Raw genomic sequence first — 23,565 nt, 5'->3', positions numbered from 1 at the left:
GCAAAAATAAGACTGGGAGCTGACTGTGGCTCAGATCATGAACTCCTTATTGTCAAATTCAGACTTAAATTGAAGAAAGTGGGGAAAACCACTAGACCATTCAAGTATAACCTAAATAAATTTCTTTACAATTATACAGTAGAAGTGACAAATAGATTCAAGGAATTAGATCTGATAGACAGAGTGCCTGAAGAATGATGGATGGAGGTTCATGACATTGTACTGGGAGCAGTGATCAAAACCATCCCCAAGAAAAAGAAATGCAAAAGGCAAAATGGTTGTCTGAGGAGGCCTTACAAAGAGCTATGAAAAGAAAGATAAGCAAAAGGCAAAGAAGAAAAGAAAGCTATATCCGTTTGAATGCAGAGTTCCAAAGAATAGCAAGGAGAAATAAGAAAGCCTTCCTCAGTGATCAGTGCAAAGAAATAGAGGAAAACAATAGAATGGGAAAGACTAGAGATCTCTTCAAGAAAATTAGAGATACCAAGGGAACATTTCATGCAGAGATGGGCTTGATAAAGGACAGAAATGGTATGGACCTAACAGAAACAGAAGATATTAAGAAGAGGTGGCAAGAATACCCTGAAGAACTATGCAAAAAATATCTTCATGATCCAGATAACCACGATGGTGTGATCACTTACCTAGAGCCAGACATCCTGGAATGGAAAGTCAAATGGGCCTTAGGAAGCATCACTATGAGCAAAGCTAATGGAGGTGATGGGATTCCAGTTGAGCTATTTCAAATCCTGAAAGATGATGCTGTGAAAATGCTGAGCTCAATATGCCAGCAAATTTGGAAAACTCAGCAGTGGCCACAGGACTGCAAAAGGTCAATTTTCATCCCAATCCCAAAGAAAGGCAATGCCAAAGAATGCTTAAACTACCACGCAGTTGTACTTATCTCACACACTAGTAAAGTAATGCTCAAAGTTCTTCAAGTCAGGCTTCAACAGTACATGAAACGTGAACTTTCAGATGTTCAAGCTGATTTTAGAAAAGGCAGAGGAACCAGAGATCAAATTGCCAACATCCATTGGGTCATTGAAAAAGCAAGAGAGTTCCAGAAAAACATCTACTTCTGCTTTATTGACTCTGCCAAAGCATTTAACTGTGTGGATCACAATACACTGTGGAAAATACTTAGATATGGGAATACCATACTGCCTGACCTGCCTTATGAGAAATCTGTTTGTAGGTCAAGAAGCAACATTTAGAACTGGACATGAAACAACAGACTGGTTCCAAATCGGGAAAGGAGTACATCAATGATGTATATTATCATCATTCTTATTTAACTTATATGTAGAGTACATCATGCAAAATGCTGGGCTGGAGGAAGCAGAAGCTGGAATCAAGATTACTGGGAGGAATATCAGTAACCTCAGATATGCAGATCTCAACATCCTTATTGCAGAAAGTGAAGAAGAACTAAAAAGCCTCTTGATGAAAGTGAAAGAGGAGAGTGAAAAAGTTGGCTTAAAACTCAACATTCAGAAAACGATCGTGTCATCTGGTCCTATCACTTTATGGCAAATAGATGGGGAAATAGTGGAAATAGTGACAGACTTTATTTTTCTGGGCTCCAAAATCACTGCAGATGGTGACTGCAGCCATGAAATTAAAAGACACTTTCTCCTTGGAAGAAAAGTTATGACCAACCTAGACAGCATATTAAAAAGCAGAGACATTACTTTGTCAACAAAGATCCATCTAGTCAAAGCTATGGTTTTCCCAGTAGTCATATATGGATGTGAGAGTTGGACTATGAAGAAAGCTGAGCACCGAAGTATTGATGCTTTTGAACTATGTTGTTGGAGAAGACTCTTGACGGTCCCTTGGACGTCAAGGAGATCCAAAGGAAGGATTGATGCTGAAGTTGCAACTCCAATACTCTGGCCAACTGATGCGAAAAACCGACTCATTTGAAAAGACCCTGATGCTGGGAAAGATTGAAGGTGGGAGGAGAAGGAGATGAGAGGGGATAAGATGGTTGGATGGCATCACTGACTCAATGGACGTGAGTTTGAATAAACTCCTGGAGTTGGTGATGGACAGGGAAGCCTGGCATGCTGCAGTCCATGGGGTCACAAGAGTTGGATACAACTGGGGGACTGAACTGAACTTAACTAATCTGATTATCTGATTTGCATTCTCTCATGAATTCTCTTGAATTCTCTCCCCATCTCCAAATCCAAATACCTACTTCCTTCTCTCCTACTTTCTTCCAGATTCAGAAGGAATCCCCCTTTCTCCTGTCTAAAATGAATTCCACCACCTCATTGAGCCGTGATAACATCATGTGAAAAAGATCCAAAAGATTTTCATCAAATATGGATTGCCTAAGTGAACCAACTATTTCTTGAAATGTCGGATATTTTACATAAAAACCCAGACATTTTTGAAATATAAAATTTTAAAGCTTGGCTACAGGGCAACTGTATTTATGTGATACCTGAATGAGGCATTCAAAGCAGAGTAGTGGTGGAAGCTGAGTGAGAATATAGGTAGACAACAAAATGATGCTCACCCCTATCTCTGCTTTTTAGAGTCCTTCCTAATTTTTAGTGCATAAAGATTTTGCAGTATGTTGAAAAAATTCCACTTACAATTTTATACTGTCTAAGCAAACATTAAATAGCCATTGATTTTCTCTACTTATTACTTATTATAAGATATTGCTTTATTGAAAGATTATACTAGATAAGAAAAGAAGATGAAAAAATACTCCAGGCAATTAAATTTTATTTACTTTTTTTTGATTCCTGCCTAAACTTGCTCTTGTTTTTCAGGTATTGCCTTTTACATGGCGTATGTTAGAATTCCAACACCTCAGATGTACAAATATATTACAGCAGAGAGTGATTGAAATAGCTGTAACATTGTAGATCTTTATTGCTTCAGGATACTTTCAGTAACTTCTCTTGCTGATCACATTCCATAGCAAACTTTTTTGAATACTAATCCCCCTCTTGAAATATTGACTATTAATTTAACGCTGCTTTTTTGTAAGAGTTGTTATTGCTGTTGTTTAGTCACTAAGTCTTATCTGACTCTTTAATGACCTCATGGACATAGCCCCCAGGCTCCTCTGTCCCTGGAATTCTCCAGGCAAGAATACTGGAGTGGGTTGCCATTTCCTTCTACAGGGGATCTTCCTGACCCAGAGATCGAGCCCGCATCTTCTGCATTGGCAGGCAGATTCTTTACCACTGAAAGTAAGTGCTCAGTAATGATATTGCTTTGTCAAAGATCATTGTATTAGAATATTTATCTGGTATTTGTCTTTCTATTAGGGAACCATCTGTGACCAAATTGATAGAGGAACAGGAGCAAGACCAACAGTGGCTTACATTACGCTCCAACTGGGAGAGCCTTAATGCAACAACTTTGCATGAACTACTGGTAAAAGGGTAAGACAACCCATCACTAGAGCTGTGTAGAGTGGATTATGGAGCAAAGGTCTATCATCAGGGCCCGGATTCTGTTTCAGATCTAAGGTATTCTACATGTATCACATCAAACAGGAACTTGCATAGACTACCTAAGGACATTTGTATTTCAACATCATTTGGCTTTTTTCCTTCTTTGCAGACATACATCTTTTTCTTTTGGCTAATTGCATTTTTTTATTATGATTACAGAAACTATCATAGTGTAGGATGCAGAACTTGGGTTCTAATCTTAGAGTGTTTTTCACATCCTGTTTGAAATAAATTCTTAATGTCTACAATTCCTACAGATGCTACATGGGACTAGTTAACAGAGGAAATTGAAGTCATGACAGCTGATAAAACTCAGAGAGTCTGAGAAAAAAAAAAAAAACAGACACACAAAGAAATTGTAATCAAGTAACCTCGAAAATTTACTTCTGAAAAATTTCCCCTAAAAAAGGTTGTAGAATGTTAAGTGTGGCCTCCCTCATCTATGGGCAGGGGTGCAGGAGAAAGATACATTGAGGGAATTAACACATTTGGTGATTATGACATTATAGGGACATAGCTATAGAATATTTACATAAAACTTGCTCAGATTCACAGCCCACAAATGGTAAGTGCTATTCTCTGGACTCAAAACAAGTTTTTATGACTCCAAAGCTTTTAATTAGTGCTAGAGAAACCACCTCTTAAGAATTTCAAAGAAGAAAATTAAAAGGTGGGTCATTTTTCTTTAGATGTCTTGACATTTTCCCTATAGACAAAACTGTGTCCAAATTTCTGAAAAGCTGTCAACTGAAGCACTTTCTCCAAAACAATGACCTGAATCTTCCAACAGAGTGGCTTGTTTTTCCAAACTGGAACTTCCAAGAAAGCCCTTCTAGGTCGGTAGATTGATGGATAGATGGACAAAGTGACTTGAAATGGAAAGTCAGTGGATCTAATTTTAGTCTTGCCTTACTACCTAGATGTGTGATCCCACACAACCTCAATTTCCTTTTAAAATAAAAGAGTTAAGACAGATAGTCTTTGATCTTTCTGTATTCCTAAAAGCTATGATTTTAAGATCTAATAGATAACAGCTAATTATTGCTATCTTTTCTATGCCAGGTTTATTGTTGAACTCTGAGGGGATGTAGAAGTGATAAGGGGGACAAGAACCCTGGTCTCAGGAAACATACACTTTAGAGGTGAAAAGAGAGAGTATAAGCAATAAGAAACAGAGTGAATTTCACATATTTGGAAATGCTACAAAGAAACTAAGGATAATGAGACGAGAGTGAGGAAGAGATAGGACTTCAGGTTATGGGAAGGTAAAACGTGTATGTGCTTTTTCTGTATTATATAATTTATTGTATACATAGATCCCCATGCAAATTTAGCAACAAAAGAAAATATAGCAGGTCTTCCAAAAGGAATGTGGAAATTAATACTTAGGGTTTTTTTTTTTTTTTCTGACAGATCAAGGATTCTAAGCACATCTAGTCTCAAAGTGTTTTTTTTTCCTTTAAGTTTGCATTGTAGAATAAATGCTTAGCAGAGAACCTTGTGATATAAACTATCACGCCCTGAACTGAATTCTCTTGTGCAGCCACATTGATAGATGCTTAAACATGGCCATGTGTTTTCCTTCAAAACTTAACTCTGATTTTTAAAAATCTTTGCTTTCCTGGATGCATTGTTTCTATAAATTCCACCTATTGATTCTGATCCTGCCACCTAGAGTAACATGGCATGAATTTAATCCCCCTTCTTCCTGTCAGCTAATCATAGATACATAGTTTAACACTGAAAGTTCTCAGCAACATAGAAAACAAATGTATGGCTACTAAAGGTGAAAGGGAAGCAGGGAGAGACAAATTAGGAATATGGGATTGATAGGTACAAACTACTGTACATAAAACAGATAAGCAACAAAGATCTGCTGTATAGCATGAGGGATTATATTCAACATCTTATCATAAGCTATAATGGAATAGAATCAGAAAAAATAACTGAATTACAGTGCTGTATACTTGAAACTAACACAATATTGTAAATCAACTACAGTTTTTTAAAAGGTAATCAAGTCTCTACAAGATTCTCTTCTAGTCTAAATATTCAGTTCCTTTGTCTGTTCTCTAACTTTTTGAAGTAATTCATTATTTCTCTCAAACCATTTCTCAGTTTCTTTTGGACATACACGCCCTCTCTATAAGCATAAAGATTGGACATGCTCCCTCCTCACCACACGTTCTGAGAAGCAGACTAGTTCCTTTCCTTTTCCTCTCCCTACTTTGAAAATCATTGAGTTTATATTCTGGGTGGTGCAACCAGCTTAGGTGATATGAGAAACCTGGCTAACTGTAGTTTCGCTTCCCACAAATGTGAAACTGTATTACCATGATGTTAAATACACGAAAAAAGTACATCCTTCCTATACCTCCATCCCAAAGTGATAGCTGACCACAGCCCTGACTTGAGAGTTCCTGTCTTAAGTACAACCTGCGTCTTGCTTTCCACTGGTAAAGTGTTTGAAGTAAACAATAAATACGTAACTTAATATTATGCCATTTTTTTGTTTCCAAATCTAGGCAGTCCTGTTATAGCAGAAGTAAGATTTCTCTTCTGTGTGCTAAACAAGGTGAGAGAATTCGTGGTATAACAATGGTATCTGAACCTAACTGGATTGGCTCAGGGGGAGAAATGATCTCGTGTACATGACAGCAAAGATGCAGGCACCCAGTTGGGTTTGGCGGTGAGTCACATCTGTCTGTCCTCTGTCCTGCTCCTTGGTAGACTGTGGGCGCCGCCCTGCTGCCCGGATGAACAAGAGGATTCTAGGGGGCCGGACAAGTCGCCCAGGAAGGTGGCCCTGGCAGTGTTCCCTGCAGAGTGAACCCAGTGGGCACATTTGTGGTTGTGTCCTCATTGCCAAGAAATGGGTTCTGACGGTCGCCCACTGCTTCGAGGGGTAAGCTGCACCTTTTCTTTTGCTCTGCCTGGATCTGATCTTTTGTCATTTGGGCATTCTTAAAGGCATATGTCATTCTGTAATTCAATGCAGAAGTCACAGTTGATCTTCCCAGGCCTTTATCTGCTTAGATTTTTCTGCCCTTGGTGTTATCATGCTCATTTATTGGCAATAGATGTATACTAATCATGATTTATGTCCTGAAGAGGGAGGGGCAGGAGGAAGTAAAGAAGACTGACTCTTCAGCCAGCATTAGTCTCTTTTCTAGCCCTCTTAAAGACATCAAATGCATATGAAGTTAAACAGCAGGGATTTGCTTGGATACTATAGTGACATTAGGAGGCTAGAGGAATTGGTGAGGAGTTTGGGAAGCAGAGTAAAAGAGAAAATATGTGTATTAGGGCTGCCCAGAGAAACAGACCAGTGAGAGAGTTTTCAGGGAATTGGCAAACGTTACTGGAGGTTTGGTGAATCTAAAGTCTGAAGGGATGGCAGACATGCAGGAGGCTCAGGTAAGAGCTGCAGTAAAAGTCCAAAGGCAGTGTGCTGGCTGGCAACTCTGTCTTGCTTTGGGAGGGAATCAGTCTTTGTTCTATGAAGGTCTCCAACTGATCTGGAAAGGCCCACCCACATTATGGAGGGTGGTCTGCCAAATGTTGGGGCACCATGGTCCAGCCAGTTGGCACATAAAATTAATCATCAAAATATACCTAAGAGGAGCAGAAAAATAAGATCAATGGGAAACCTATGTCAAATTGACAAACATCCCTGAAGAAGGTCCTTGTTGGTTTAGATTGTTATAATATAATTTTTGAGCAAGAAAAAAAAACCCCAAACCCTAACCAAGCAATGACAACAGTAGTAACAATGAAATCCAACCATTTTTTATACCCATGGAGGATTCTGGAAGTTAGACATCCAGACAGGACATAGCTTGTGGTTTGTCTCTGCTTGGCAATGTCAGGGGCCTCTGCTGGAAGGTTCTAAGGTTCTGAGGCTGGAACCATCTGAAATCCGGCAGCAGATTGTGCCTGTTGGCAGGGGCCTGTTTCTCGCCAAGCAGGACTCACAGCTTGGTGGCTAGCATTCCCAGAGCAAGAGTCCCAAAACAGGAAGTCAGGAGAAAGCTGTGTCACCTTTTTTGATCCAGCCACCAAAGACGCACAACCCCCTTCTGCTATGGGGTTGATGAGAGCTGTCATAGCCCTGCTCACATTCAAAGGGCGGAAACATGGAGCTCTTCTCTCAGAGAGGAATGGCAAAGTATTTGAGGACTTGTTTTAAAATCCACTATCCTTCCCATTTCTTCCCTTTATTTTTAATAATTTTACTTTATATAAAAGTATTCTTGCCTGGAGAATCCCCATGAACAGAGAAGCCTGGCAGTCCATGAGGTTGCAAAGAGTCGGACATCACTGAGTGACTAAGCACAGCACGGCAATAATAAATAATAACAAATATTTAAAACAAAAACTCACAATTCTATCACTTCATTAAATTGGTTATTGTCATTTAACCAGACTAATTTGTAGGAAGTCTACTATTATTTTTCCGCTGTGCTCAGTCACTCAGTCGTGCCCCACTCTTTGTGGCACTATGGATGGACTGTAGTAGGCTGCTCTGTCCATAGGATTTTCCTGGCAAGAATACTGGGGTGGGTTGCCGTATCCTTCTCCAGGGGATCTTCCTGACCCAGGGACTGGACCCTTTTCTCCTGTGTCTCCTGCATTGCAGGCAGGTTCTTTACCACTGAGCCACTGGGGATTTCCTCAGCTTTGCTATTTACTGTGTGACCATGGGTCAATTTATAAACTTTTCTGAGCTACAGTTTCCTCATCTGTGAAATGAGGAAAATAACAATCCCGACCTCACAGTGTTGGTGGAGGCATCAACTGAAATAGTCTCTGTAATGCCTTAAGAATTATGCCTGATACCAATGAAGACATCAATAAAGGTAAATATTTATTTTTAATATATTATTACTATAAACATGCATTCTGACTTTTCCCTTAGTGTTATGGTGTATTTTTGCATTTTGCTATTTTTATCTCCTTTCACACTCTTTCTCTTATACTTTCTCATCATCCTCAAGGTAACCCCTAGCGATTGTTTCTCCACAGATATAAACACCTGTTTTTCACAGGGTGTCATTTATTTTTACAATTTGAAATCGCACTCTGTACTTTTGTTTGTCGGTTGATTTTCTCACGTGGCAGTACATCATGGACATCCCCTCCAAGTCAACGGAGGCAGCACAAGCTCATTCTTCTTCAAGGCTAAATGACACTCCATCACAGAGACTCAAAATAACTTTTTCTATTAATATTATTCCTGAGTTGATGGACATTCACCTTAGTCCCAGTTTACTCTCATTTTAACAACACTGCAATGCATCTTCTTATACAAAGCTACTCACCCATTAGTACGCTTGTTTCTACAGGACAGAGTCCCAGAACATATATTCATCTTCATGCGGGGGTTAAAGAAATGAATACATCTTTAATTTCTTGAAATTCTAACCCAGTGAGGAGACAGACATCTGAACAAATAATTAGAATATAACATGAGAATTGATTATAAAAGGGAAATGTGTATGTCTAGCTATTTGATTGCTCTTTTGGGGAAGATATAATGTAAAAAGTCAAACCAGAACCTCCTCTTGAGAACTTTTAATGTGTAAGAGTGACACCAAATGATAGGAAGAGTCTGTGTAGTATGTCAGGAAATACATTGGAATGTTATTGCTTTGGAAGGGGCCAGATGTTTCCAGATGTCTTTTCCAGTTCTGATTTATAACTCCTTGATAAGCAGAAGATTGTGTTAGCAAGTGCCTTCATCAAAAGATGATTACCTAAATGAATCCAACAGCTCTTTAAAGGAACAACACCCTTTATACGTGATTTCATTCAGTTCATGGGCCACTTTTGTCATTTCCACATGTGGTATCCAATTTCCTTCTTTCTGTCAGATCCACTGACAGATCTGTGAAGTGAAGGAGGAACCTTGCAATAGAGAAGAAATATGTGTTTATAATTAAGAACATGGATATTCTGTCAAAAGTCCTGATGAACTTTTGTGGAACTGAATTTCACAGATGTCAAGTGGGGCCTGGCCTATCCATACAAAGTTAGAAATTGCCCAATATCAAGCAAGTCTTTGCTTGAATGGGTGCTATGTCTTTGATTCTATTTTACAGTCTCTCCAGTGGCCTCAAAAGTTTTTGAGAACCTCTAATTGTAAGCCTTACTCTCTGGAGGAATCATTGATTGTTATAATTAATGGGATTTGCTTCATATCCTGATCCCATACTTTGGCAGGGCCCAGTGTGACCTGTCAGTAGGTCTTTGCAAGCCTGTCTCTTTTAATTATATTCATGGTGGTGGTGGTGGTTGGGGTGGGGGGGGGGGCGGGGAGACAAGGTTGTCTTGCTCTTCCATGGAGAAGTATTTAAAAATCCCAAAGGAAAATTAAAAACATGAGGTACTAAGTGGATTAGATGAAGTCACAAATGCCCTAATAAAAATTAAACTGCCACAGTTCTAAGAAAGAAAGACATTGAGTTTCAGGGGCAATTTAACAAGCAATTTTCCTCCCTAATTCCATCTCCAAAAGACTAAAGGATGAACTTCCTAGGCTGGCACACAACTCATAATTTTCAGAAGTGTCTGATTCCTTTCCAGGAAGCCTGCATGAAAAAGTATCCTTTTACTATATGATCACAACCCTTAACCCTGCCAGGTAACCCAAATCTTGATTTCTACCACACCAGTTCTTTACTCCAAGACTTGCATTTGCTTATTTGTATGTCTCCTATTATCTCAGTCCATCTGCCTCTTCCTCATCTCTTTTTCTTTCCCCAGCTAACCTAGTTCCCTGGGATCATTACTTCAGTTCTCCCATCAGGACCTTCAACTTCTTTACCCCTACATCTTTCTGCCATACACACCAGGTGGACCTCTAACTAAGAGTCACTGTGAATAGCACATGTTCAATCTTCTGCTCTTTAGAACTGAGACATTTACCCAACCATGCAGTTCAGTGTCATGTCTGACTTTCAGCACCCACTGGACTCTTAATAATACTCTGGACAGCTCTCTTTCTCATTCCCCATAGAACAAAACCCTTGTGCTCCCCCAACTGTCCTGATCTAACAGTGTTTTAATACAATCAGGAGAAGAAGTGATGGCTGGGTCTGACTTTTTATTACTGAGCCCACGTGGTATCCTCATGGTCACTTCTTTATCTTCTAGGTGCTTATAAACGATGCCAGTTATTTACAGTCTGTTCTTTCCATTCTGTCACCTTGAGAGATTTGATCCATTCCCATCAAGTACTGATGTCCACTGAAACAGGAATTCTCCATTTGGAATCCATATGTCTCCTGGGGGTGCCGTTTTCCAGCATCACCAGAGAGTGAGCAACTGTGGTGACCCTGACCTGACTCCATGCTCCCAACTTCTCTGTCCCTAAAGAGGCATTCTCTGCATTCTACCCACTCCAGTGGCAAATGTCTGGGTCTAGGATCTAGGCAAGCAGGTGGCCTAAACTTTGGGCCAATCCCTATAGTTTCTGGGGCTTGCAGAAACTCATTAAAGAGTTCTCCCACTTCCAACCTTTGTAGTTATTGTTTCTTCTAGTCTTGCAGCTACCTATTCACATACTCTGCACCTGTAGCCGAACAGCTGGCCATTGCTGGAGAATATCACACACCTGAATGCTACCTAAGCTCGTGTCAAATGTATGATCATGAATCTCAAATGTGCATCTAACAATGTGGTACCCATCAATATATGTTCACAGTAAAGCCACTTTTCCATTCTCAATTATTTGACATCTTCTCCTCTCTCCCCAAATTTCCTTCACCCTCCACTGGTCTCATCTCATTCTTCATGAGAAAACAAACATCATTATATCTTTGGCCTTGTTGCACCCCTAATCCCAACAAGGTATCTATGCCAGTGGCCATGTTCCAGCCTTTGTCTTGAGTAATGATGGAGGATGTGTCCTTGCTTCTATTTAAAGATAACCATATTCCCATTCATCTTTCCAAAGACGGTTTTTCAAATTATCACTGCTGTTTTTCATCTGTTTCTTTCCTTTTGCTGGATCATTTGCTTCAGTAAACATGTCTCAGTGTTCCAACTTAAACCTCTTTCTCTTGACTTCGCATCCCCTCTTCAATTATTGCCACATTTCAGCTATTATTCACAGTAAAACTCCTCAGAGTTTCCTGCAGTCGCTGTCTCCACTGCTATGCTTGCTATACTCACCTCAGGGCACTGAGGTTGCTCTCTCGTCAAGGTCACTTGAAATGGCACTTACCAAAGTCTTCAGTGACTTCCATCTTGTCAAATCCAATGGTCAATTTTCAGTTTCCAACTTACTGGAACCCTCCCCAGTATTTGAGGGCTACATCCTTTTTGAAATACTTTATTCACTTTTCTTCTAAAACTACAAAGAAAATCCTTATGTCACTGACCTACCCCTCCACCCACCTCTTTCTCTCTCTCTCTCTCTTTTTTTTTTTTTTTTGCAGCTTCTCCTTTTTTAGAATACTGAACATTTTAGTTCTCCAGGTGTGTTATGGACGGCACATTTGTGTTCCCATGTTGAATATCCAACCCCCAAGAGGGTGGTATTAGGAGTTGGGGCCCCTGAGAGGTGATTAGGTCATAAAGGTAAAACCCCATGATGGCATAAGTGTCCTTAGAAGAGCAAGAAAGTTGGCCCTCTCTCCCTGTGCCTTGTAAAGATACATCAAGATCACCATCTATAAGCAAGGAAGAGAGTCTTCACCAGAACTTGACCCTGCTAGTGTCCTAATCTTTGTCTTCTAACCTCAACAACTATGAGATGTAACTGTTTGTTGTTTAAACCGCCCAGTCTATGGTGGAACTAGAAATGTTACCTTATCTACTACTGACTCCTCCCATAGTCTTAGACCAGGCATCAACTCTACACTTCAATGTATTAAGCACTTAAAAGTTTTATCACATGGAAGATGAATCTTCTGGGATGTTCTCTGAAGATCATTCTCCTTGAATGAAGGTATTAGAAGTTAAGGAAAGTTCAAATAGTTTTGCTTTGTTTTAGTTTACTACTAATATTAAATTATTTACCCAGATAGAAGTCCTCTTTTCTTGTTCTTCTCACACATTATTTTGCTAAGAGCCATTTTAATTTTTCCTTTTTGTTCCCCCATTGATTGATTTGTTGAAGTATAAGGAATTCCCTTTGCTCTTGGACATGGGGTAAACCCCCCTTACAACAAAGGTCCATCTAATCAAGGCTATGGTTTTTCCTGTGGTCATGTATGGATGTGAGAGTTGGACTATAAAGAAAGCTGAGCAGTAAATAATTGATGCTTTTGAACTGTGGTGTTGGAAAAGACTCTCGAGGGTCCCTTGGACTGTAAGGAGATCCAACTAGTCCATCCTAAAGGAAATCAGCCCTGTATATTCATTGAAGGACTGATGCTGAAGCTGAAACTCCAATACTTTGGCCACCATTTGGAAAGAACCAACTCATTTGAAAGGACCCTGATGCTGGGAAAGATTGAAGGCAGGAGGAGAAGGGGATGACAGAGGATGAGATGGCTGGATGGCATCACTGACCCAACGGACATGAGTTTGAGTAAAATCTGGGAGTTGGTGATGGACAGGGAAGCCTGGTGTGCTGCAGTCCATGGGGTCCCAAGGATTCAGACACAACTGCATGGCTGAACTGAACTGAACTGAACTGAAGGAATTCCCTGGTGGTCCAGTGGTTAGGACTCCATTCTTCTACCGCCAGGGGCCCAGATTCAATCACTGGTCAGGGAACTAACATCCCGCAAGCCACACAGCATGGCCGCAAACAAAATTTATTGAAATAAGTTACTTTACAATGTTTTGTTTATTTCAGATGTACAGCCAAGTGATTCAGTTATACATATACATAATATTCATTCTTTTCCCTTATAGATTATTACAAAATACTGAGTACAGTTCCCTTCTTAAATAGTACATCCTTGTTGGTTATCTATTTTACATGTTGTATGTATATATTAATCCCAAACTCCTAATTTATCCCCCCCTTTGGTAACCATAAGTTTGTTTTCTGTGTCTGTGAGTCTATTTCTGTTTTGTTTATACATTCATTTGTATACTTTATTTTTAGATTCTACATATAAGCAGTATCATATGGCGTCTGTCTTTCTGATTTAGTATGATAATCTCTGACTTCATCCATATGGCTGCAAATGATTTTATTTCATTCTTTTTATGACTATTATTCATATTTCTTTCTCCATTCACCTGTCAGTGGACATTTAGGTTGTGTCCATGTATTGGCTATTACAAAGAGTGTGTCAGTGAACACTGGGGTGTATGTATCTTTTCAAATTATGGTTTCCTCCAGATATATTCCCAGGAGTGGGACTGCAGGATCATACAGTAGCTCTGGTTTTCATTTTTTAAGGTACCTCCATACTGCTCTCTGTAGTTGCTGTACCAGTTTACATTCCCAGCAATGGTGGAAGGGGGTTCTATGACTAAGACTTTTTGACAGTTGCTGCAATTTTGTGCCACTGTTCTGTGATAAACTTACCAGTTTCAAAGCTCTGAGATTCATATGTTGCTACATTTACTTTATTAGCTGATTCATTTTCTTACTACAATAATTTGTGATGGTAAATCAGAATTTGGAACTCAAACTCTCCCCTCTCTGTTTAGCTGTACTTGCTTTAAGAATCTCTGGACACATTGTCCTTTTTTTCAAAATATTCTTAAATCTGATTCTCAAGGTCTAGGATGTGCATCTGACTATCCCCTTTTCTTGCTTTTTTTGGACCCTGGGATAATAGAATTGTTCACTTCTTTAAGTTCATCACTGAAGGCTAGATCTCCATCATATCTGGGGGACACATTCAGGAAAGAGAAGGTATCTTCCTGATGTCTGCCCTCCTATCACTCCTCAGCCAGCCTCCACCCATCATGCATGCTTTCCCCTCTGTGGCCAAAACCTGATTCCTGTGCTGATGCCTATGACCTCTCCTCTTTGTTTCAGAGAAGCTTAGTATAAAGATTGTGTTAGAGGTTTAAAGGCTTTCTGGTCTGTTGCCATCACTTAGTATCTCTGTGACTTTAGATGAATCACTCATCTGCTCTGAGTCACTGCTTTCTCTACTGTGAAATGGAATAAGCATTCCTATTTACACCTCATAACTGGTGAGAAGATGATTTAACTGACATGTAGAAATACTTGGAAACCACAGATCTAGATCTGATCTCTTTTGCTTGTTGGATGCATTTAAAAACTTTCAGTCAGCACTTCAAACTATGTATGCTTTACATAAAATCCAGAACTCTGGCTTCTCTGAAGCGATTTGAAGGTCAGGTCTCACTGGACATTCCAACACAACAACCATGAGTGGGAGCTGAGAGGCAGATGGCCCTGGAGATGGCAAGTCTTGTGGTCTGACACCTGCTATTATTGACTTATACTCAGCCCCTTTATGCATTTGCTTTGTGGTCACTCTATTCTAAAGTCTATTCACTGTGTGTGTTGCAGAGAATTCTTTAAAAAAAATTACCAAGGGCAGGTGCAATATTAAAAGTTAAGAGGTTTCTAAGATTTGTAGAATAGCAATGATGCTATTCAAACTATTAATACTTCCAAGTCACCATCTGGCTGTGCTATTTATGGAGTAAGTGTTGTAAAACAGAGTGATTTCTATCACAAATATTAATTATAAATATTATTTTTATTTTCTGAAAAAGGATAAATAGTATAAGTTATTCAAAGTAAACTCAGGATGAAAAAAAGGGGAAATTTTGTGCTCTTAAGAAAAGGCAAAGATAGAAGATAATCTCTAAACCTGGCCAGCTGAATTAAGTGAAAATGTGGTGAGTTTATGTTTAAGCTAGAGTTGAGTGTGGCAGATTGCAAACTGAAATTGGTTATTGTGTCCAGAGACCTTGTGCCTTCAATTCTGTATAAACTCCCCTGGACATCATAGTGTATCTGAAGTATATAAGTAGTTGTGTATTCTGTCTAGAGTGATCACTGAAGAATTAGGAGTTGAAATCATATTATCTCAACGTTATCGATAATGTCTATTCATTGTTAAGACAGGAGTATAAACATGAAGCAAATTAAATGTGAATTTCTGGTAATGAAATGCCATCTAGAGCAAGAATTAAAGGAGAAAAAGGTCTCTTAACACCTTCCTCAGTCATTTTTTATTGTTATTGTGAATTTTTTCACCTGGCTTCATGAGGATGTTTGTACAAACTTCTTTAAGGATTGGCCAGTTTTTCCTGATGTTGCTTTGAAGTCTGACAGCACTGAGAAAAAAATCCCCCTGATGCTAAAGATTTTCAGCTGCTCTACTTGGGTTTTCATCTTTGTAGCCCAATTTAACTCTTTTCTAAAAGGACTACATAAACATAGCTTGTTCCTGTGTTTCTCTACTGGGTACTTTTTAATGAAACTGGATTCGTGTGGCCTTCATGTAGCCCTGTGTCCTCTTTCCTCTTTTGCTTCTACCCCGAAGGGAGTGACTCATTCTTTCTAGCACACACTTAATATACTAATACAGCATTTCTACACACCTCCCTCACTTCATGTACCCCTTTTGAACAACAGGTTATTGTTTTCCCTGGTGTTTTCCAGACTTGGAAAAAACATTTTAAAAGACTTTATTTTTCCCCTTATCAGTTCAGTTCAGTCGCTCAGTCGTGTCTGACTCTGCGACCCCATGAATCGCAGCACGCCAGGCCTCCCTGTCCATCACGATCTCCCAGAGTTCACTCAGACTCACGTCCATTGAGTCAGTGATGCCATCCAGCCATCTCATCCTCTGTCTTCCCCTTCTCCTCCTGCCCTCAATCCCTCCCAGCATCAGAGTCTTTTCCAATGAGTCAGCTCTTCGCATGAGGTAGCCAAAGTACTGGAGTTTCAGCTGCAGCATCATTCCTTCCAAAGAAATCCCAGGGCTGATATGCTTCAGTGGACTGGTTGGATCTCCTTGCAGTCCAAGGGACTCTCAAGAGTCTTCTCCAACACCACAGTTCAGAAGCATCAATTCTTTGGCGCTCAGCTTTCTTCACAGTCCAACTCTCACATCCGTACATGACCACAGGAAAAACCATAGCCTTGATTAGATGGACCTTTGTTGGAAAAGTAATGTCTCTGCTTTTCAATATGCTATCTAGGTTGATCATAACTTTTCTCCCAAGGAGTAAGCGTCTTTTAATTTCACGGCTGCAATCACCATCTGCAGTGATTTTGGAGCCCCAAAAAATAAAGTCTGACACTGTTTCCACTGTTTCCCATCTATTTCCCATGAAGTGATAGGACCAGATGCCATGATCTTAACAAAAAGGAAAATAGAACAATGTCCTTACTGAATATTGAAGTATGTGAATTTCCTGTTTGGGTTTTTGTTTGTTTGTTTGTTTGCTTTTGGTGGGTATTAATGCCATAATGACGGTCAGGAAGAAACAGTTAGAACTAGACATGGAACAACAGACTGGTTCCAAATAGGAAAAGGAGTACGTCAAGGCTGTATATTGTCACCCTGCTGATTTAACTTCTATGCAGAGTACATTGTGAGAAACTCTGGGCTGGAAGAAGCACAAGCTGGAATCAAGATTTCTGGGAGAAATATCAGTAACCTCAGATATGCAGATGACACCACCCTTATGGCAGAAAGTGAAGAGGAACTAAAAAGCCTCTTGATGAAAGCGAAAGAGGAGAGTGAAAAAGTTGGCTTAAAGCTCAACATTCAGAAAATGAAGATCATGACATCTGGTCCCACCACTTTATGGGAAATAAATAGGGAAGCAGTGGGAACAGTGTCAGACTTTTATTTTTGGGAGCTCCAAAATCACTGCAGATGGTGACTGCAGCCATGAAATTAAGACGCTTACTCCTTGGGAGAAAAGTTATGACCAACCTAGATAGCATATTGAAAAGCAGAGACATTACTTTGCCAACAAAGGTCCATCTAGTCAAGGCTATGGTTTTCCAGTGGTCATGTATGGATGTGAGAGTTGGACTGTGAAGAAGGCTGAGCGCTGAAGAATTGATGCTTTTGAACTGTGGTGTTGGAGAAGACTCTTGAGAGTCCCTTGGACAGCAAGGAGATCCAACCAGTCCATTCTGAAGGAGATCAGCCCTGGGATTTCTTTGGAGGGAATGATGCTAAAACTGAAACTCCAGTACTTTGGCCACCTCATGTGAAGAGTTGACTCATTGGGAAAGACTCTGATGCTGGGAGGGATTGGGGGCAGGAGGAGAAGGGGACGACAGAGGATGAGATGGCTGGATGGCATCACTGACTCAATGGACGTGAGTCTGAGTGAACTCCAGGAGTTGGTGATGGACAGGGAGGCCTGGTGTGCTCCAATTCATGGTGTTGCAAAGAGTTGGACACGACTGAGCGACTGAACTGAACTGAACTGAACTGACAGTAGCTTGTGTCACAAGAGGCTACTGAATATAATAACGTTTAGCAGTTTTATTAACATGTTTTACTGTTAGAATTACATTAACTGGGATATAGCAATTAAGTCTGTAAAGTTTACTCAATTTCATTTTGTTCCAAATAGTTTGCAGTGTTCAACTATTTGTCATACCACCTGTGATTTAAGCAGATAGATGAATATTTTTTGTAACCAAAATTTAGCAGCTTTGAATTGAGGTAAGAAGCTATTAAATAGGTAGACATTTGAGATCAATAATTATTCTATTTCAGATGTCTTAAACAATAGAATTTGAGTGAGTGTTGAATTTCTCAGATGGTCATATGCTTACTCCTCTAAACTGAAAAATGGAACAGGGAAAGGGAGAGAGGGAAGGAAGGAAGAAAAAGGAGAAAGAATGACATGTTCTGTAACAGATGGTTTTATTTAATGAAAAACAACATGTATAATATCATGTAAGAAACGAATTGCCAGTCTAGGTTAGACGCAGGATACAGGATGCTTGGGGCTGGTGTGCTAGGATGACCCAGAGAGATGGTATGGGGAGGGAGTTGGGAGGGGAGTTCAGGATTGGGAACTCATGTACACCCGTGGCAGATTCATGTTGATGTATGACAAAACCAATACAGTATTGTAAAGTAAAATTTTAAAAAAGTAAAACAATTTTGTAACATTATCCTGTAATGTTCATGCCGTAGCACTTTTTGCATTTTATTATAATAGTTTCTTTTATTGTATATCTTCACTCAATCCTAAAGTTTGTATCTTTCTTGCTCGTTACTGAAATCCCCAGCACAATATCTATATATCTATAGAGCTATATTTGTCTCTATATGGGTATTATATATATTCAAATAATATCAATTTTATTGAGGTATAATTGATGTACAGTATAAGTTTCAGGTGTACAACATAGCAATTCATAATTTTTAAAGGCTATATTCTATTTAGTTATTTTCAAATACTGACTATACAAGGACCTACTGTATAACTATATTCAGTATCTTTTAATGACCTATAATGGAAAAGAATCTGAAAAGAATTATGAACAGGAAACAAATTTTATATAATTTTATCTTTTAAAAGGTCACTCTGTGTGAGGAGACTGGGTTGTAGGGGTTAAGAGTAAAAGAAGGGCCACCATTTGGGAGAGGTGAGTAGCTTAGATTAGGATTGTAGCGGTGGCAGAAGGGGAAACAAGATTCAGGATATATTTGAAAGTGGAGCAGTGAGGACTTGCTGATGCTTTCAGTGCTGTGTGTAACAGAGATGATCCAATATTGCGTAATGGGTGGCTGTAAATAGCAAATAACTGTAGAATGGATTCTATAGCTCAAAGGAGAGGATGGAGCTGGAGATACACATTTGAAAGTTACAAATGCCATTTGGGTGGCATTTAAAGCCATCTGACTAAGTAAGCTCTTCAAAGGGGTAAGTGAAGAATGAGAAGACTAAAGGCAGAGCTCTGGGTCACTTCAGTGAAGACATTGAGAGCAGAGGAGGAGGACGCAACAGAGAGGAAGGGGTGCCAGAAACAGGAGGAAATTCTGGAGCATGGGGAGTTCTCGAAGTCAAGTGGGAAGGTGTTTTAAAGTGGAATTAGATAGACTATTCCTGTCAAGTGTTCAAAAGCAGTGATGTCTGAGACTACCCATTATAAGTTGTAGGTGACCTTTTTTTTAAGTTGCTAGCTAGAAATTTTCAGAAGCCTTCCTTGAAAACTTGACATTTCTCTGATGCACTGGGTCCTTCTTGGAGGGATCACTTAACCTCTGGTTTTCATTCTCTTTTATTTTTTTTCTCCTGTCTCTTCTTCATGACTTTTCATCATCTTTCCCAGTCAATGAAGCAAGGAACTACTGTCTCCCTTTCAAAGTGAACAAGTGTTATTTTCCAGAGCAGCCCCATTTAGGAAGCCCAAGCTTTGCTTTCCACAACAATATATTTACCAATTGCTCAAGGGTTATATAAGTTTTTATAAGAATACGTGGGATATGGGAGTGGAAAGAGCCATTATTTATAAAAAAATATTTAAAAATCATATATAAATTTTTAAAGATAAATCACAGTTTAAGATGCTAATAGCTCTTGGATCATTATTTTAGGAGAGAGAATGCTGCCGTTTGGAAAGTGGTGTTTGGCATCAATAACCTAGACCACCCATCAACATTCATGCAGATGCGCCTTGTGAAGACCATCATCCTGCATCCTCGCTACAGTCGAGCGGTGGTGGACTATGACATCAGCATAGTGGAGCTAAGCCAAGACATCAATGAAACAAGCTACGTCCGACCAGTCTGCTTACCCAGCCCAGATCAGTCCTTAGAACCTGATACTTACTGCTATATCACAGGCTGGGGACACATGGGCAACAAAAGTAAGTCAGGATTCTTGGGAGCACTTACCTTTCAGCTTTTAACTGGAAAACACTAGGGTACTTCCTAACCTTTGGTAATCATTTCCCATTTTCACTTAGAGAGTCACAAATAGCATGTGTCACTCCCCCCCTTCCACGCAAATTGTAGAAGTCAATACTTCGTCATGCACTTAAATTTGCAAACCCAAATGAAACCTCAGAAGTCCCTCTCTATACCTCATTTCTCCAGGGAGCCCCTACAGATGCTTGGAGCTGACATGCAAGATCAGTTATCCCTGCCTTGATAGGGATTGTATTTAATCTAGATTGCTTTAGGTAGGATAGTCATTTTGACAATGCTGATTCTTCCAATCCAAGAATGTGGTATATCTCTCCATCTGTTTGTGTTATCTTTGATTTCTTTCATTAGCGTCTTATAGTTTTCTGAGTACATGTCTTTTGTCTCCTTAGGTAGGTTTATTCCTAGGTATTTTATTCTTTTTGATGAGGTGGTAAATGTGATCATTTCCCTGATTTCTGTTTCTGATCTTTTGTTGTTTGTGTATAGGAAGCCAAGAGATTTCTGTGTATTAATTTTGTATCCTGCACCTTTGCCAAATTCATTGATTAGCTCTAGTAGTTTTCTGGTAGCATCTTTAGAATTTTCTATGTATAATATCAGGGTTTCCCTGGTAGCTCAGAAGTTAAAGCGCCTGCCTGCAATATGGGAGACCAGGGTTCCATCCCTGGGTTGGGAAGATCCCCTGGAGAAAGAAATGGCAACCCACTCCAGCACTCTTGCCTGGAAAATCCCATGGATGGAGGAGTCTGGTAGGCTACAGTCCATGAGGTCACAAAGAGTCGGACAAGACTGAGCGACTTTGCAAACAGTGAGAGTTTTTTCTTCTTTTCCGATGTGGATTCCTTTTGTCTTCTCTGATAGCCGTGGCTAGGACTTTCAAAACTATGGTGAATAATAGTGGCGAAAGTAGACATTTTTGTCTTGTTTCTGATCTCAGAGGAAATACTGTTTTTCACCATTGAGAACATACAGAAATTTAGAAATTTGTACTGCTGTCTCTCAGCTGCCTGTAAAGGGCTCTTACTTTGCTTGACCTGTTAAAAGTTTAGAGTAAGAATTTAATTGCTATTTTCTTTAATAGTAAGCACTGACCATGCCAACTATGTCAGTGTAGTACTGCAGCTCTCAGGGATGATGATACATATCGGTGTCCTGTTATCCACCTTTTGTTGTTGAGTCACCAAGTCGTGTTTGACTCTTTGTAACTGTAGTCTGCCAGGGCCCCCGTCCATGGGATTTCCCAGGCAAGAACTTTCAGGCAAGCTGGAATTCACACATTTTCTCTGCTGACACTAAGGGACACTTTTCCCTTTGGACATCTTTCTGACATATCTTCTAGGATTAAAGGTTCTGATCTAATGATGGCTACTGTAGCATGTGGTGAGATATTATTGTTTAAACCAAGGATGGGACAACCATTCCCCTGTTACTCTGAACAGATGATCTGAACTTTAGCAGAATGGACTCACATGCTGAGCTGTCACAGAGCTGGCAGCCTCCCATCTGGGGCAGAGCTCTGGCTTGATTATTTTCATTGTAATACCTATTGTTTATGTTGCCGCATGTAATAAGAGAGGGAGGCAGTTTCCTGGTGGGGCCAGTGGTTAAGATTCAGTGCTTACACTGCAGAGGCCTGGGTTCCATATCTGGTGGAGGATCCATCCTGCATGCTGTGTAGTGCAACCAAAACACAAAAAATAAATTAGAAAACCCATTTGTAAAAAATGAAAGGGAAACCATGAGCCAGGTTACTTAACCAGTCTGTGCCTCCATTTTCTCATTAACAAAATGGAGGGACTTGACTAATGGAATGACTGCTATCAGCACTTCTAATTGGAAAATTTTGATTCTAAATGAGCTTTGTCCTTGAAATAACATTCTAAGAATATGGTTTTCTTGATATAAACATGTAATGATTTCCTATATGACTAGCCTAATTTTTGAGTCATTTTACGCTCATGTTTTATTTCTTTCTCTTTTTTAAAAAAATCCAGTGCCTTTTAAGCTGCAAGAGGGAGAAGTACGCATTATTTCTCTGGAGCAGTGTCAGTCCTACTTTGACATGAAGACCATCACCAACCGGATGATCTGTGCTGGCTATGAGTCTGGCACAGTTGACTCGTGCATGGTAAGTTGCTCTGTGCTTACCAAAGAGATTCAATTCTGCAATAGGTTCAGTGGGTCCATAGAAGCTCATTATTATTCATGCGTGGCTCTTTGGGAAAGTGTTTTTGAAAATAACTTATCAGATGTTTCCAGTATCTCTTCTAAATACTTTTTAATAACTCACTGAATTCTCATAATCATCACTTGTGGAAAAAAAGGGACCATAGAGGTTAAGTAATTTACCCCCTATCACCCAGGACTAAGGTGGTAGAATGAAGTTATGAATGTGCTTGGCCACTAACTATCCTAGAAGCAAGGATTAATGTGAACACATTTCTCTGTGTTGCCAACATGACCCGGAGGCTCACCAAAAACTCATGCCTCAGGACAGCTCTCTACAAAGAGCTCTATGTCCTTTCATAGAAATGGATGCTCCACAGTGCACTGCAAATGTTCAAGTTTGTCTTAGTCTAATTTTGCGCAGCTTTTTTATTCAATTCTATTTTTCTCTTACTTCAAGTTGAATGAAAGTCTTTTAAAAACCAAAGCAAAACAGTTTGTTTTTTGCCAGGCAGACCTAACCTCAACTGTAAAATGAAATGGTAACTACTAAAGGGAGGGGATGGAAGGTTGATTCTTGAAAGACAAATTAAGGCCCAACATAGACATGGGTGTAGTCGTGCTCATATAATAATAAGAATTGGGTCCTGTCAACTTCTTTGGTGGTGGCAGTTCCACACTGTGGGCATCTTAAACACATACCAGATGCTCTCTAACAAAACCCCAGGTAGAAAAGAAGAGAGACAAAAGGCTACTTTTTTTTTTTACCAAGTCTAGGAGAAGGAAATGGCAACCCACTCCAGTGTTCTTGCCTGGAGAATCCCAGGGATGGGGGAGCCTGGTAGGTTAACGTCTCTCGGGTCACACAGAGTTGGACATGACTGAAGTGACTTAGCAAGCAGCAGAGCAAAATTATTCATCAGAACCTCTCATTATCTTCCTTAACTGCATCAATAGGACACATCGGAGGCCATGGTCCTCTGTTAAGGTCTAGAAATAATGGGACTCAATGTTGAAACCAAACAAACTTTGGCCTGAAGTCCAGTATTATGAAGAGGAAAAGAGGACCAAATTGTGCTTTTATCTGTATCCTTCTTTCATTT

General features: G+C 39.7%; 1 protein-coding gene across 7 annotated transcripts in view; it reads left to right on the top strand.

Annotated features, from left to right (window-relative positions):
• Positions 1 to 23,565, top strand: part of CORIN (corin, serine peptidase) — a 297,895-nt gene that overhangs the window by 262,529 nt on the left and 11,801 nt on the right. For all 7 annotated transcript variants that reach the window (XM_060417076.1, XM_060417075.1, XM_060417074.1 and 4 more), the window contains 5 exons: positions 3,297 to 3,413; positions 6,011 to 6,060; positions 6,216 to 6,390; positions 19,964 to 20,235; positions 22,291 to 22,424. In XM_060417076.1, the coding sequence (XP_060273059.1) occupies positions 3,297 to 3,413; positions 6,011 to 6,060; positions 6,216 to 6,390; positions 19,964 to 20,235; positions 22,291 to 22,424 (748 nt within the window). The remainder of the gene's footprint in view (positions 1 to 3,296; positions 3,414 to 6,010; positions 6,061 to 6,215; positions 6,391 to 19,963; positions 20,236 to 22,290; positions 22,425 to 23,565) is intronic.

The sequence above is a fragment of the Ovis aries genome, chromosome 6 (genome assembly GCF_016772045.2).
Source record: "Ovis aries strain OAR_USU_Benz2616 breed Rambouillet chromosome 6, ARS-UI_Ramb_v3.0, whole genome shotgun sequence".
Classification (NCBI taxonomy): domain Eukaryota; kingdom Metazoa; phylum Chordata; class Mammalia; order Artiodactyla; family Bovidae; genus Ovis; species Ovis aries.
Note: the sequence above shows the minus strand (reverse complement) of the source record. Positions and strands in the feature narration are given on the sequence as shown.